General features: G+C 36.0%; 1 protein-coding gene across 1 annotated transcript; it reads right to left on the bottom strand.

Moving 5' to 3' along the window:
- Window positions 1-852: 852 nt before the first annotated feature.
- LOC107712616 (D(4) dopamine receptor-like) lies at window positions 853-6,726 on the bottom strand. Its single transcript, XM_016517937.1, has 4 exons — window positions 6,432-6,726; window positions 5,722-5,834; window positions 4,202-4,797; window positions 853-1,229 (listed from the first exon to the last, which is right to left on the bottom strand). Exons 1-4 carry the CDS (start codon window positions 6,672-6,674, stop codon window positions 1,027-1,029), a joined length of 1,155 nt encoding a protein of 384 aa, XP_016373423.1. The 5' UTR covers window positions 6,675-6,726; the 3' UTR covers window positions 853-1,026.
- Between the last annotated feature and the right edge of the window lie 10,610 nt (window positions 6,727-17,336).

The raw sequence follows: 17,336 nt of genomic DNA, 5'->3' as shown, positions 1-17,336 counted from the left end.
TAAAAAAAAGAGAGAGCTCCACCTTTTTTGATTGAGCTATAAAAGTGACGGATAGGAAACCAGCTGGTTTCAAGTTTTCTGTCTACATGTTATATATTTTTGTTTTAATATGTAACTATTGATTTATACATGTATATTTATTCAATAATAGTACATTTTTGCAAGAATCTGATGAACAAGGGTACCAATACTTGGGAAGGATAGATGTTCCCCAAGGCCTTGGTTCTGAATTCTCTAAGAAATGCCAGTGACAGGCTTATGGGAGAAGCTGCACTTGATCATGCAGACATTTTATTTATAATTCAATAAGAGAAGGAAAAAAGAGACAAGTGGGAATTCTGCCCAGGTGTCTGATCCTTTCTTCACTGAACACAGATGATGTGCTATAAGAATAAAACTAGAACCAAGTATCGTAATATCCTTGGGGCTTTTCAGGAACTTCAACTCAGTGTAACATTAAGGAAGCCCTGATTCAAACCTCAGTTAGAGAATCTAGCAGCTTTATCACAAATGTCTCTTTTTAGCAATATGCAATTCCATTTTCGGAAGAATGAAATCTAAACTCAAACAGTATCTATAGAATATTTTAAAAACTTTACCAAAATCAAATGTATCAAAATCTGCAGTGCCACTTGAGGGCATGTGCTGTTACTAAATCACAAAGTTTGTACATTGTGGTCTTTTAATTTAAAATATTCCTGCAGGCAATAACATCTCATTGATCTGAAATATGAAATGCATTATGAATTTTGCATCATTAATCTTAACTTAACTAAGACTGAGGCATATTTTAAAATGCTGCACAAATGTTCTAGGCACCACTGAGAATGTTTTGTTGAACTGAAGAAAAAAAATCCACTATATATATATATATAAAATATGGATGTAGTACATGGTAGGCACAAACAAATGAAGTATTGGTAGGATTATTACAAAGCAACAAAATTAAAACAGTTGCAGTCCAGTTTACAACTACATGTCTTTAGCATAAATTATGGCAATTATGTCTTGGATGTTTGGTGGATCTCAACAGCAGCGGGGAAGAAATCTTCTGAAGAACTTTCTGAATTCAGTGTTGAAGACAGTGTAGATAATTGGGTTCAGAGCACTGTTCACGTAACCTAGCCATGTCACTGTGCTCATCAGGTGCGGAGAGATGTGACAGGATTCACACAGGGCTCGTGTAGTGTGAACTACAAAAAAAGGAGTCCAGCAGAAGAGGAAGACACCTGCAGGAAGATCGCACATCATGTCTCATATTTGACATTATCGAATTGAGGTACAATTCGGTGTATTTTCAGAGCATTTTCTGATAAACTATTATACAAACCTTACATAAAAGTGTACAAAAATATGTTTAAGACAAAGCAATTAATTTTGCTTTGCTAAGTTCTTTTTTTTTTTTTTTTTTATCAAAAGAATTCTAGTTCCTCAGCTTGTAAAAACAAGCAAAATTTTCACTTGCATTAAAAATTATTTGAAGAAAGTTAGCAATACATCACTTGCTCACAAGTGGACCCTCTGCAGTGAATGGGTGCCGTCAGAATAAGAGTCCAAAAAGCTCATAAAAACATCATCCAGGTGGATGCTGCACACTGGTGGTGGATGAGGAGATACCCCCTGACAATGTAAAGCGCTTTGAGTGCCTAGAAAAGCGCTATATAAATGTAATGAATTATTATTATTATTATTATTATCATCCACAAGTAATCCACACAACTCCAGTCCATTCATTAACATTTTGTGAAGTGATTTGTTTTATAAGAAACAAATCCATCAACACATTTTAACTTTAAGCTGTAGCTAAAATATAAGACCATAATTTGAAATAATGCTTCTAGTAAAAAAATTTAAAAATCCATCTTCTGTTGTCCTCTCACATAGAAATCCACCGACATATTTGTTTAGAACTGTTTTCGCTCATGAACAGTGCTTGATATGTGCATATTTCTCTCCTGATTTAGATGAGATTGAATCAGAAAGCAATATTATGGATAGAGGATTCACATTTTATCTGGAAGCAATAATTTGAAGTTAAAAATGTCTTAATGATGGATTCATTGATTACGTTCATTAATGGACTGGAGTCGTGTGGATTACTTCTGGATTGTTGTGATGTTTGTATCAGCTGTTTAGACTCTTATTCTGACGGCACCCATTCACTGCAGTGAATCCATTGGTAAGCAAGTGATGTAAAGCTAAATTTCTCCAAATCTGTGAAGAACAAACTGATGAAGAAACAAAATCATCTACATCCTGGATGGCCTGAGGGTGAGTAAATTTTCAGCAAATTATATTTTTAATAAATGTACAATTGAAGTGTATGGGCCAAGACATTGCACTATAAATGTTAAAATCCACACTGTCAAGACATTAACATTACATGAGTTTAGTGTGATAAGTTTTATTAATATTTAAGTAAGTGTCATGACCGTTTCCAGTCCAGAAAACACGTAAAGACTGCATGAGTAGAACGGTTTACAGACTTTACATAAAATCCACCCACATGAATTCCACATAAAACAGTAGTTACACTACTGAAAGGACAATGTATATCGGTTTACTGATTAAATAACTCGCGTATATAAGTGCTTTCAAAAAAACTAAAAGCAGCAGCTGAATCTGCTTTTTAACCTCCCAGAACGCTCATTACTGTAAATGTGTTTTTTGTTTGTTGTTACAAATTTGATGGATTTCAAAATGATTTTCTCTGATAGATGACAGTATGCCATAATAATCTCAAATTACTCCATTAATAGGCAGAATGTTGTGGTCAGACTCCTACTCCTGTTCTGATAAAGCAAAAAAAAAAGAGCAGTCAAGGCTCAAAATATTCATGAATGACTTTAAGAGCTCTGGAAAGCTTTGGATAACCCAGAAACCTGCAAAATCACGGCCATTAATTCTGCATTATGCAATGCTGGCATAAGAATCTCTTACGAAAGTGACCAAACTATGTCAAATCAAATGTTATGAATAACATGTGAGACAAAGCTACACATATAAATCAACCTCATGTATATTATAGATATTAATGCGCTCCTCCAGTGGCCTCAGCTCTGCTGAATTATTCAAGTATAGTAATGGTATTTCTATAAATACTCAGTAATGGAGTTAGAATAAGTTTCAGCTCATCTGCATAACTTCAATGAGATGTTTCTATGATGCAAAAAATGTTTACATCAGATTCTTTGGAAACTATCCCTTTCCCTACTTCGCTTTAGGTCCTAAAAATCTGAGAAGATAAAAACAATAAAAAAAAAAAAAAAAAATAGAGATTCTCATTCCGTTCACAATAAAAATTGGAAATGTCTTGTCGTTACCTTAAGGAGTAATTTAACCTATAGTCATGTTTAGTCATATTAAATAACATTTTTGACTTGAATAAAACTCCTTCTTTGAATAAAACCACATAAAGCACATTTTAGGTAACCTGACAAACTATTTTACATTGTCTGGATATGTGATGTATTGTCTAATGGCTAACAAAACAGGATGCTAATTTCATGAAATTCTATATAAGGGATAGTTCACACACACACACACACGCGCTTTTCCAAACTTGTTTGACTTTCTTTTGAAAAATGACTTTTTTGTCAATAAAATTAAAACGGTCTAATTGTGTATCGTCAATGTGTATGGATCTGGATCAACATGAGGGTAAGTCCTCACAGAATACAATTTTTGGGTGAACTATCACTTTAAGTTGTCGTCTAAGCAAGTACAAATGACAAAGATAAAACTCATTTAAAACTCATTTTCAACAACAACAATAATAATAGAAATAGAAATATTAATAATAATGAACACATTTCAAATCATTGCTGTATGTCATTGTGTTAATGAATGGTGGCCTAGAAATTAGGTTAAGGCACCAGGTGAACCATGACATCATAATTGGATAGAGGGATTTGCCTGTAGTTAGTTTTATCTGTGTGTTCCAGGGAAATTCAACTTCTGTGGCAATTTCATTCAAAGTTTTGAAGCTTAACTACCTACACACAATAATTAAACTGATTTGTCGATAAAAGCTCAGGAGCATTTATTAAGTAGTATTTTTATGTCGTCTTTCATTCTGCTTTTTAAAGTCACATCAAATTAGTTATATATTAAGTACGGTCAACTCCAACAAGACTGAAACAGACCACCAGCACATATGCAGCCAACACTTTAAGAAATGTACAGTTATTTCAACACTTACCCACAACAACAGGTAAAACCCTCATGGCTTTTCTCTCCCTTCCATTGATCTTAGCCCTCTTCTTTCTCTGAGCTGGCTGGCCATATTGAATGTCAGGGTAGGCCACAGTCTGAATGGTTCTGTTTTTGTACTCAGGTGGGAAGGGGCAAACGGGCTGTGTGAAGTCATCAAGCTCCTCAAGACTGGACTGGGCCAAGTCCCTCTCAATGACCCGGGGCAGAGACGCAGGCAGAGCCCCCAAAGGCGGGAAGGTGGCAGCCACTGCAGCATGCTGTAAACTGCGGCAGGCCTGGATACTGATTCTCAGTTTGGCTTTGCGTGATTCTTCCCACTTGCGCAAGCCATGGAATATCCCAAAGTACAGTAGGAGCATGATGGGACACGGGATGAAAAAGGAACAGACAGACGAATATACTATATAATTGTTGTCTTCAAGTTTGCATTCTCTGGGGTCTCTTCGTGGAACAGTGTTTATTCCGAAGATGACAGGAGATGCCACAGCCAGCGCCAACAGCCATGTGGCAGAAAGTAATAGAATCTGCCGATAGTCAACATGCTTTCTGTTGTAGTTAAGTGGTATGGACACTGCTATAAACCTGTTAACAGGATGCATATCGAAAGTTACCATCGGGACAAACAGAAATAAAAACTTTCTAAGCACTATGATCACAGCAAAACCAAAGTTTATACTCAAATGGTTCTCAAGTGGTTTTGCTTTAGGACCCAGATGAGTAAACAAGTGTGTCCTGGTAACTTAATGTTTGCATTGGCCCAACATTATGCTAAATTAACATGAAATGCTGAATAGGAAAATATACATGGAGTGTTAGGTTTCATGTGCTTAATAGCCAATAATTCACTGCTCAAAATATATTGTGGTAACCAGAAACCATATATTCTCATTGCAACAGAACCCATATTTAAATTAGTCTGGGTCATATTTTCTTTCACTTTTTGCATAGCTTTGTTCATGGACTTTGATGATGAGGGCATGTCACACAGCCGGTCCATGTTTAGCATCTGCCTAATTTGGCTGGCTTCTAAGTGAACAATGAATTTGCTCCAACACTAGACACATTGCCTTTGACATAAACAACAGAAGACATTAAGCCTATTTATTCTGATGCATTTTATTATTTGCATTTAGCATTATTTTCCTATCTGCTATTAGATCAGACCTTTTTTGGGTCACGACTCACCAGTTGAGAACCACTAATTTACAGAATATTGCTCATCTCAACTTTCTTTAATTTAGATACTTAAAGAGCACTCTGTCCAGTTGGAAACACCGATGTGCTGGAATATAGTCTTTTGCACAATAAGAATGAACTTCAAAACCAGCATGACCTGTTTCTGCAACCCCGATTACGTCAAAATAATATGCTAAAAACTGATTATGCAGTCTGCATTCTTTCTCGAGAAAATGCCTCAGGGCTCCCAAAGCAACTTTTCTCTTTCCTCAGGAAAAGTAATGCTATACAAAAAAATCAGGGATATTTGACTGAGATTAAAGAACAAACCTGTCCACACTGATTGCACAAAGGTTGAATATTGATGCTGTACAGAGCATTACATCCATGGTCATTAGTCCATCGCAAAGAGCCACATTTAAGGACCAGACTCCACCTTGAAACTGGAAAGACAGATTTATTGTATCAAAAAGAGTTTTAAGTATTTAGAAGAAACTGCACACTTCCTCACATTGAAGAGCATATTCTATTCATTTCAGACAGGTAACCAACTTGTTTTGGATACAGATTCAGACTGTCCTTGATTCTCTGAATGACTCAAACTAATGAGCCTTCAACTTGAGGATAACAAGATAAGTGGCCTAAAAGCTAAAACGCTTGAGAAAGAGATTCAAAGAGGGAGTTATATGTAGTAACTCTTTTCAAATAAACTATCTATCTATCTATCTATCTACACATACATACACTATAAACACATAATGAATAAGTTATATTGGTCATTTATTATAAATTAGAATGCAACTGTAATCCTATCTTAAATTTGTCAGTCACACTATGGCTATATGTCTCAGTGCTCATTCATACTGATACAATGACAAACAGTATTATGAGATACAGTTGACCTATAGGCTATGCCTATAAAAAATTTCACATTTTTGTTAATAATATATATTTGGGAACTTAAACAAAACGAATTACACAATTAACTTCTCATTATATGTCTCAAACATACAGTATTTGCGCTTAAACACATCACTTACCTCTGCATAGACAAACAGGGGTAAAACCAAAACTGCCAACAGCAGATCTGCCACAGCCAAACTCACTATGAAATAGTTTGTCGTTGTCTTCAATGCTTTTTCCTTATAAACACTAAGGCACACAAGCGCATTTCCACAAATGATCACTATAATGAGCAAAACCCCAAATATGAGAGCAGGAACATTGTAGGTAAAGAGATCGGGCTGAAGTGTACTGTTCAAGCTCGAGACATTCACAGACATTGTTCTTGATTCGAGCGACAAGGGCTTCTTCGGGGAAACTTTTCATAAATGTCTCATGTTGTCCTGTCCACTGTGGTCCATCGCTGCTCATCTTGTGTTAGACAGAAGACAAGCCATCTATAGCAACAGCACGGCGCCAGATAGAGCCATTGAGTAGGTCAGTCCATCTGCTGTCTCACCTTAAACAACACAGTCCGATAATCTGGGAAAGCCGCGATCTGCATTTCGTTTAATGGGAGCTGCTGTCAATATGAAACTGTTCGACGATGAGAAAAAAAAAAGATAGTAGCCGCTCCAACAGCTTAACCAATGTGGACGCACTTGCAGGCGGGCGGACGGTCGGTGTGGCGCTAAGGGCGCTCATTTATGACTGCAGAGTACAGTACAATTTGAGTAGTCTACACGTCCGCTCATCCTGCCCATTTATACAAGTATAAATAATATAGAATTAAAATATCAGTAAGCTTAATATATATTTAAAAAAATCTAAATGTATTGGGTACTTTCAATTGGGATGTGGCTGTCCCGAACCCTAACCCCTAAATTTCAATTTATGAAAAATAATATTGGAATAATTTTTGCATTTTTTTTCCCATTGTTGTTTTTAAAAATATCTTTGATTGTTTTTTCAAACTGAAGTTACAAAAAATATTTTATATTTTTTTTTAGAATCATGAAAATTTGTAAAAAAAAAAAAAAAAAAAAAAGTTCCGCGCATTTTCATGTCACTACCGCAACAGTGTATGTTTTAGTCCATTGGCTGAGACTGATTTTAACTACACCCCTATGTTTATGATCAGGGATTATTCCTGTGTCCCTCTCTCTCATAGCTACATGGTGAGTAGATTAATTGGTCCCATCATTTTGAGGTTCAAAAGTCTTTAACTTCAAGGAAAATCACTACCAAACATATTTTTTTCCCTGCAGTTAAGCACAATTTTCTGGGTGTAATTTAATAAGATTTAGTTTTTATGCATGTACAACTGTTCAGAACTGTGAGTGTGATGGCTAACCATTTGCTGATTAGCATTATTGAGTTGGCCTCAAAAGTAGGCCTAATTATGTCACTATCATAACAGTCACGACCGAAACATGTAATTGTTTTGGTAGTGACAAAAGGTAACACATAATCGCTTATTTGCAGTAAATAAGCACATTTTTTGTACAGGTATGCAAATATTTAGTATGTTTTAGCGTCTTAGTATGCAAGTTAATTTTGTAATGTTGCTACTAAAACATTGTCACTACCGAAAATGTGCAGTCATGACTGAGACATGGAATGTTTTGTGAAAAATAATGTATATTGAATTATCAGCTCAGATGATATGATCGTGTTTGGTTCAATGTATAGTCTATTCAAACTATTGAATCCTTAACTTTGAAATCAGTATGATTAACTTTATGCCTTTCACAAAGAAAGACACAACAAATTCAAAATAAAACAAATCTCAAATTACATTTGAAATGTTAAAATTGTAATTGTTATTGAATATACATGTGAAAACTTTAATAAAATAGCAAAAAAAACATTAATAATAGTATGTTGACATATTTTGTTTACACCTTGTTAAATTATATATAATGACAAATTTGGGGAGAGGAAAAATATTCCAAAACTTTCTGAAAATACAATGAGAATTAATCAACTCTGACTTTGAACCAATTCTGTAGAATGGCCCATAATATATATGGGCCATTCTACAGAATTTCACAGGTATATTCAATATATATTATATACATATAAAACATTTTACACCTAAAAAAAAAATCTCTAAAGACATAACCTGTTTTCTGTTTTTCTCCCAAGTGGATTTTTTTTAAGATCACCAAGATATGGAATTATAATGGCCTACATTTCTTAAATAAACTATGATATTTAATTTTATATATTAAATTTATTTGTAGGTTGTATAGGGGAGACTCACAGTGTCACACTCTTGTGAAGGGAGGCGCACGAAGACGAAGGTAATCCAAATAATATTTAATAGTAATCCAAGATGATGAAGATTCATACAAAACACAGGGTAACACAAGCAGCATACATAACTAATAACCAGCCAGGAAGAACTGAAAGGGAGCAACTTAAATACAGACCAAATGAGGATAATTAACTAACACAGGTGAACAGAATGAACTAATCAGACACGAGGGAAAACTAGGTCAAGGGAAACATGAAAGAAAACAAACAAAAAGTCTATGAACGGAACATAACTGTGACACACAGGTTGTCATACTTGTTCAGTGAATATTTATCAGGTTAGGTTTATTTTTGAAGTCAGTTTTTTACGGTGGAAGAGAAGTGCAAATCAAATCACAATTCTGAAAAAAAAAAAAAAAATTACAAACGCAAATGCAAGTCTAAAAAACAAAATAACAATTCAGAAAACACAACAACAATTCAGAAAACATTATAACAAGTCTGGAATTAAAAATACGGGGTGTCTATTTACATTTAGTTAAAAGTAGATATAATTCATCAGCTCCAGTGGTGCAGATGGATAAGTGTGTGTCGTTGGCTTTTTGACGCGATCGACCCGGGTTCGATCCCGCCTTTTGCCAAACTTTTTTTTCCTTCCTTTTCAAATCTCGTATTAGCAATGGATTATATTTACACTAAGTGGAAATAGCAGTATTTTTAGCAATATGCTATTTACACTAAGTGCAAATACCTATTTACACTGTTAAAATAGCAGGATTTCTGCTATCAAGTATACTACTTGTTGCAAATAGTGGCAATTATCTGCACTTCAGTATTGTAGTACATTATAAAACAGTATGCAATAATAACGTATTGAGTGTAAATTATAATTTTAATTTTAATTATTAAATGGATGCCACCTTATTGGTACAATAAAGCCCTCCCTACACCTACCCTAACCCTACCCGATACTTTATTTTCAACTTTTTGATTATTTTCCTTAATTTTCATTGAAAATAAATGCCTTTACGATGTGATACGAGATTTGAAAAGGGAGAAAAAAAATTTTCGCCAAAAGGCGGGATAGAATCCGGGTCGATCGCGTCAAAAAGCCAACAATATGAGCTTATCCATCTGCGCCACTGGAGCTGATGTTTTACAGCCACTTTTAACTAAATGTAAATATACACTCCGTATTGTCTATTCCATAGTAAGGGCAATTCATACAATACATTTAAACTGAGCTACTTTAATACCATCTCCGAACTTTCTACCACGACTCTGCTGTTCTTCGGCTGGTTCTTCCCTGTATACGTTGATTGACAGATGTCTCGTCCAGTCAGCGGTGAGTAATCCAAACCAATGGCGCTGTCTCAAACTATACCTGCCTTTTCCGGTTTGTCTGATTTGTCTTTGTGTTTTCTGACTTGTTATTTTGTTTTCGAATTTGTCATTGTGTTTTCTGACTTGTTATAATGTTTTCTGAATTGTTGTTGTGCTTTCTGAATTGTTATTTTGTTTTTTAGACTTGCATTTGCGTTTGTAATTTGTTATTTTGTTTTCAGAATTGTGATTTGTTTTGCACTTCTCGGTCACCGTAGTTTTTGTACATGTACATACCTTAAAGTATTAATAAACAAACAAAATACAGTAAATTGAAAAATTCCACTCTTATTGCAAGAAACTTGCCATTAAACAGCCTATAGGCTTCTCAGCTAAACTAAACAGCTAAATAATTATGAAATACAAAATTCATTCACTTATGAAATAGTAAAATGGACAGAGTATGTTTTGACCAACAAATATGAAAGTGAATAAAGTTTAAAACTTGTGAAGATTTTCACTGTATAAACAAAAAGAGCTGAAACATTCTTCAAATCTTCTTTTGTTTGCTGCAGAAGAAAGAAAATTATGCACCTTGTGGAAAAATAAGTGTGATTAATGGCACTGAATGTGCAATTCAATTGTACTGTACTTTAAATCATACTTTAAAAGTACATTAGAAAAGCATACTTGCAGATAATATAATATTAATTAAATAAAAGTCCACTTAAATGTACTTAAACGAAGTACACTTTCATGACTGTTTCTTAATCACTAACATACTAAAGCACATGTAAAGTACTAGATTACACTGTAAAATAACAGAAAAAGTACTGGCAGCTCATTACCGGGACATTATCCATTAATTTTATGGACATTTCTGTTAACTCTAAAACACTACACAATGAAGTGTAAAATTCAAAATGGTAAAATACCTGAATGAATGAATGAGGAAAATTGGTTACACTTTATTTTAAGGTGTCCTTGTTACAGTGTAATTATACATTTAAGTACTGAGTAATATTATTTAACTACATGTACTTACTATAAGGTTAGGATGATTTAGGGTTAGGAGTTTGGATTAGGGTTACTTGCATGTGATTATGCATAATTAATTGTTATTATAATAGTAAGTACATGTAACATGTATATTGAATTATCAGCTCAGATGATATGATCGTGTTTGGTTCAATGTATAGTCTATTCAAACTATTGAATCCTTAACTTTGAAATGGCACACAAGAACGAAGATACAATAAATAAATACTTTAATGACATCCAGGAATAAGGGAATCCACAGAAGGGTGGACACACACCAATACAAACATGTATGTTGATGTAAAATACCGAACGAAGACTAGAACTAAGGAGTGAGTTTAAATAAGGCAGGCAGATGACGACACACAGGTGATGGGAATTAACTAACGAATCAATGAGCTAAACTAGGAAAGGAACAGAACCAAATATGGGCACAGACGAACTAAACAGACCAGATGACTAAACAGAGTGAAAAACAACAAAAGAGTTCATAACCGTTACAGTTCGCCCCCCTCCCGGAAGGCGCGACCTCGCGCCGTAGAAGAACCAACAGTGGAGGGATGGCGGGGGTTTGGAGGGGGACGAATGACAGAGTCCAGGGTGGTGATGAAGGAGGGAGGAGCCAGGGTGATGACAGAAGGGAACTGGAGCAGCAGAAGGAGTTAGGCGGGACCCAGGCCGCAGTGAAGCCGGAGTGACAGAGGACTGAGGTGGAGCCGGAGGGAAGGAGGAGCCAGAGGGACGAGGTGTAGCCAGAGGAGTGGAGTCCCAAGGCGGCGGATGGTAGACGACTAACCAAGGCGGAGCCGGAGGGTCGATGGAGCCTGGTGGAGCTGGTGGACTGACGGGCCACGGTGGAGACGATGGAGCTAGGAGCCATGGTGGAGCCGACGGATCGATGGGCCGAGGCGGAGTCAGGGACTCGGAGGCTGGAGGAGGAGACGAGGGATCCTCCAGCCATGACGCCGATGGAGACTGGCAGACCCGCGGCGATCCCACTGCACAGATGGTGGGCTGAGGGTGAGCAGCGGGGCTGACAGGCAGCAGCAGCAAAGGGGCAGAAGATGGCAGGGCTGAGGCAGCAATGGTAATATGAGGCAGGAGAGGGAGGGTGGGTGGGGATTTGTGAGTGTCCGGGTTTTCAGGGATGGTGTGTGCTGCCCACACACACCAGATTGACACTCCCAATATCGGGAGCACAGCAGACAGGGGAACGATCTCCATGGTCGCAACAGGACAGATAGAATGTTCATAGGATGGCAGGGGAAGAACGGGCATGTCCACATATAAATCCAAGTTTGAGTCAATAGAGTCCACTGAGTCCAGCCCCTGTGCTCCCTTGCATCATCCACCGGCGCACGCTCGTTTGCCGGTTCTTGCACCTGGTCAGACGGGTCAGGCTCAAGCTCCGAGGCGATCCTCAGCTCTGTCGCCCCCTTTGGTGATGGCTCGTCGGTCGCGGCGGGCTCTGGCTCTCTGTCTGCGGTGGGCTCAGGCTTAGCGGCGATTTGTTGCTCACCAGCACCCACTCCACAAAGGCGGCGAATGAATCCCAAGGTCCACCAAGGACAACCGCGCTCTGCACTCCTCGTTGAGGCTCGTCCGGAAGAATGCACAGAGGCTGCTGTCCGGGTTGCTGGAATGGTTGGCGACCTCCACAAAGATCGCCGAGTGGACCTCGAGAGGCATCTCCCCCTGCTCCAGCAGCAGGAGGAGGACATCAGGATGATGTCCCTGCTTCAAGAGGGGAAGGAGATCCTTCAGGTAATCCATAAACGAAGAAAATAAAAACTGACAACAAACGGAAACAAAACGGAGAGAAGGGGCGTCGCTACTTTAATTTTTTGAGGTTCGGTATTCTGTCACGGCTGTGTCGAGGAAGGCACACAAGAATGAAGATACAATAAATAAATACTTTAATGACATCCAGGAATAAGGGAATCCACAGAAGGGTTGACACACACCAATACAAACATGTATGTTGACGTAAAATACCGAACGAAGACTAGAACTAAGGAGTGAGTTTAAATAAGGCAGGCAGATGACGACACACAGGTGATGGGAATTAACTAACGAATCAATGAACTAAACTAGGACAGGAACAGAACCAAATATGGGCACAGACAAACTAAACAGACCAGATGACTAAACAGAGTGAAAAACAACAGAGTTCATAACCGGTACACATGTGTAATAAGGACACCCTAAAATAAAAACGTTACTGGAAAATTCCTTCAAATTAATACAGCACACTGTGCCCTATTTTTACGGATTTTTAAAGTGTAAAATGTAAGTGTAGGGTGTTATTCAATATTACATTTCAGTCAAAAGTATACTTTAGTTTACCATAAATGCTTGTCATTACATTTGGCAGTACACTTTAACCAAACATGTTTTAATGACAAAAGTAATTATACAATTGCATATCAAGATGTACTTAAGTCCTACTTTTTACATTTTTTTAACTCTAAGTTAAACTTAAGTTGCTCTTTAGTTGTTCTTAACTAATTGCATTTAAAATAAATTATAAATAAATACATTTTAATTTAACCGCAGATAACATGCAGTTAAGTGTTTGAAAACATTATATTCAGTTTGCACTTAAGTATATTCTTTTAAAGTGTATTATTTCCGTAATGCTTCTTTCTGTACTCTTTTTAAAAGTATGTTTAAGTGTGCTTCTTTTTCACAAGGTTAAAATGGCATGAGGGTGAGGAAATGGTGGCAACATTTTAACCCCGGGTTAAGACCATATTTAACTCTGGATTAAAGGCTTGCTCCATGGCAGGGTTTGCACCACAACCCACATTCTGGTGCCAGAAGCATCTAGTGTACATTTCTAGTCCAGGGTAAACTATGAACAGTGTAAAACCTAGATTAGCAACTTAGCATCCAGGTTTCAAGTTTTCGCTAAGTTCATTTGTAAACCTATATCTTAAAAACATGTTAACCCACAGTAACGCATAGTGTAAAAAAAAAAAAAACTTTAATATTTTGGCTTTTGGTTGACCATCTGTTCTGTTATTCTTTAACATTTAAGGTTTTCCTGACGTTGCTTCAGTATGCAGCATATGTTTCCTCTGATCATATTGCCTGGGGCTAGGAGATGAGATCTCTGTAATCATGTGTAAGATGAAGGGCTACAAGCAAGATGGTTTTAGTCTGAAGTGTTTTGAGCCCTTTTGATCCTTTTTCCTCCAGGGAAAGTAGACTCCAAGCTTACACTCATTGTCTGAATACTGGGACTGTAAAGAATATTGTTCTCATATTTTCACCTCCGTACGCTCAGACAGAAGATGAAAGTGTAAAATGAGAATAGCAATCTGACCGATTGTGGGGGATGATAAAGAAGAGGCCAATTATAGCAGATAGTTCATTCAGAAGGGAAATAAAGTCTCATATAACTCGTGGGTAACCTGAAGATGTAACCTTGTCTTCCTCAAGATTCTAATAAAAGTAATTTCCACTTTGTAATATGTATAGACTGCAGGCTGTAGTCTACAGAAAGTTCAACAGATGTTGGTTTATATATATAAAAAATACATTCTTTTTGTACATAAAGGGATAGTTCACCCTAAAATGTCATAATTTACTTACCATCTTATCTTTCTAAACCTGCATGTCTTTCTTTCTTCTTTGGAACACAAAACATTTTGAGAACAAGATTGAACCCATGAGACTTTTTTTTTCTCTCTAAAATATATTACTCCACAAAAGAAAAAAGTCTTACAGGTTTGGACCGGCATGGTGAGTAAATGATGAAAAAATTGTCATTTTTGGGTGGACTAACACTGAAGCTAATTCAGCTGAACTGATTATAAACAAATGGTTTGCAGTGTTCTCAGTGTTACATTATGCTTGGAGTCTCAAAGAAACATAAAACAAAAAAAAATGCAATTAATTTTTACATGCTAAAATGAAAAGATTAGCTAGTGTGTTAAGTGTATCGGATTGAAACGAAACAGAAACAATGTTACTATATTTTTCTGAAAGTGCATGTCTAGTTACCTACTTGATACCAAACAACAGAAGGTTAAAGCTATAATAATATCTGCCGACTGGATTAGGTCAGAGTAACATATTACTGGTATTTGAAAGGAAAAGGTTTTCACAATTACTATTATTATTTTTACATATACAGCTTTTTGGGAAGAAAGTCAATCTCAATAGAAAATTAGAGTTAGCAGGTTTTCTCAGGCTGTTATCAAATCAAATACAGTCTAATTTGATATTTTAAATATTTGAATAAAAGTTTCCACATTCACTATTTTGATATAAACTCTATACAGTACAGTTCATAAAACACTTTATAAAACTTAGTTACAAGCATTACTGATTGATATCTAATAAACAGTCTCAATACACCAGAGAATAATCTAGTGTTATGTGTATAAACTGGCTTTTTAAGTGATATAGTTAAGGCAAAAAATTTTAAAATAAAATAAACAGTATACTGTAGTATTGAGAATAAGATGAAACCGTTTAAATAAGCTCTGCGTTCAAGATTGTTGACTTTCACATCATGCTGAAACAACAAGTTATTGTGTTATTATATATAGGCCTATATTATATCATGCCTTGTTATTGTTTTCTGTTCCTCTCATGATTGGCTTAGAATTTATTAAATCCTTGTTATTTTAATTTTTGCAGGCCTAAGGACACACCTGTTTTCTCAAAATGGCAAACATGTACAAAGTCAAACAAATGTTATGATTGGATTTTATCCAAGGGCCTAAAAATAACTGTGTGCCTTTTGAGAACATCATAGTCAAAAACATACTTGAACCCTGTGATCTGCTTTTAAATAACTTATCAATTTTTATTTCATATTTTCATGGTTTCTTAAAATTTACAGTTAAAGAGTAAAGTGTTTTTAAAGAACTTTTCTTTTTTTTTTAAGGCCCTTTTAGTTGTACACACTCAATACTGGATATATAGAGTTATAGATAGTACTGTAGTTGGATGCAGTGTAAATGTCTTCAAAATAGGTTAGCTATATATACAGCCATCTATATGCAGACTCTCTAGAGATTTCCTTTTCTGGGTTTTACAATAGGACATAGGACAAATTTTATTTATCTGGCCATACAGAATGGACCAGACCACCACTGTATTGTAAAGTTGAATAAAAGATATGCTACTGCACAATGATTAAGGTAGCAGTTACATAATAGACATTTTTAGACATTTTCCCTTATTTTCAGTAGGTCCTGTTAGTAAATTATTGTTACTGCATTTAATACATTTGTGATGTGCAAAATATGGTATTGACACCATAAGATGATGACAGATCAAGAGGTGAAGCTGAAAATCAGTTTGAAACCATCCTGTAGTTTCAATCGGTTCATTAATTGACCTTAATGCTAAATTTGGCAATATTTCTGATAAATATTCAACATATTATTTTGTATATGATGGTGTATATGATTATTTTGTATATGACTGATTGATTTATATAGAATTAATTGTATTTTTTGTATTTTTTTTTTTTTCATTTTTTGTTCTGTTAGTCAATAATCAATGTATGAAACTAAGTACTCTTCGGCTCTGAGCTTTGAGAAGATTGTCCCTTGTGCAACACATTCAACAACCTTCTAGTCTGGTGTTTGGACTGCCAGCATGTGCTACTAGGTTCAGTGCCATCTAGATCCGTTTGTAAAAAAAAGTTAAGTTAATTATTCCATGCTTCACTAAATATAGCCTTACAGAAGAAAGGAACGTTTTTTTTTTTCCATATGACAAGACAATGAATGCATTTCGGACTGTGCATTTTGATGTAAAATACCCTTCTCAAGACTAATGTTTAGCTATAGGGTGAGCTAATGTGGAAATAACTTTCTCATGAAATGCTTTTGCTCATGATTATGGATCTCTCATAATCATGAATATTGTGAATGTGGTCTATACCGCATGGCAATAGACCAAGGAAAAGTCTACATGTTTCCAGCCAGTAATAGATCATGACCCAGATTTTGATCCTAAAATCTAAGAAATAGATGGAATATTGTTTAGATCACCGCAAAGGTGGAGAATGTGTATTTGTTTTGGTTGCGAAGATGGTTTTAAATTAGGTGTCTTTGGACTACTTAAAGTAGTCTTTGTCTTTGTCATATAAAACCATGTTCACTTTGTATCCTTTCCTTTCATTTGAAATGAGGAAAGACAAAAAAGTATGCCAGCAGTTCAGCGAGGCAAGACATTCTCAAAACTGTGTTCTAAAAACAACGGGTGACCTAAAACAGGACGTTTTCGCTGGCTACACTTCTCCAGTATACTTCATAAACAGCCTCTGAGCAACACCATACAAACCATGAACCATAATGTTTTTGTGTCACTGTACAACATAACTATCACAGTCAAAGTACACAGCACATGTGTGACTA

This window comes from Sinocyclocheilus rhinocerous, unplaced genomic scaffold, assembly GCF_001515625.1.
Source record: "Sinocyclocheilus rhinocerous isolate Xijiao unplaced genomic scaffold, SAMN03320098_v1.1 scaffold5589, whole genome shotgun sequence".
NCBI classification, from domain to species: domain Eukaryota; kingdom Metazoa; phylum Chordata; class Actinopteri; order Cypriniformes; family Cyprinidae; genus Sinocyclocheilus; species Sinocyclocheilus rhinocerous.
The sequence above is the reverse complement of the archived record's forward strand: the minus strand, read 5'-3'. Positions and strand labels throughout refer to the sequence as shown.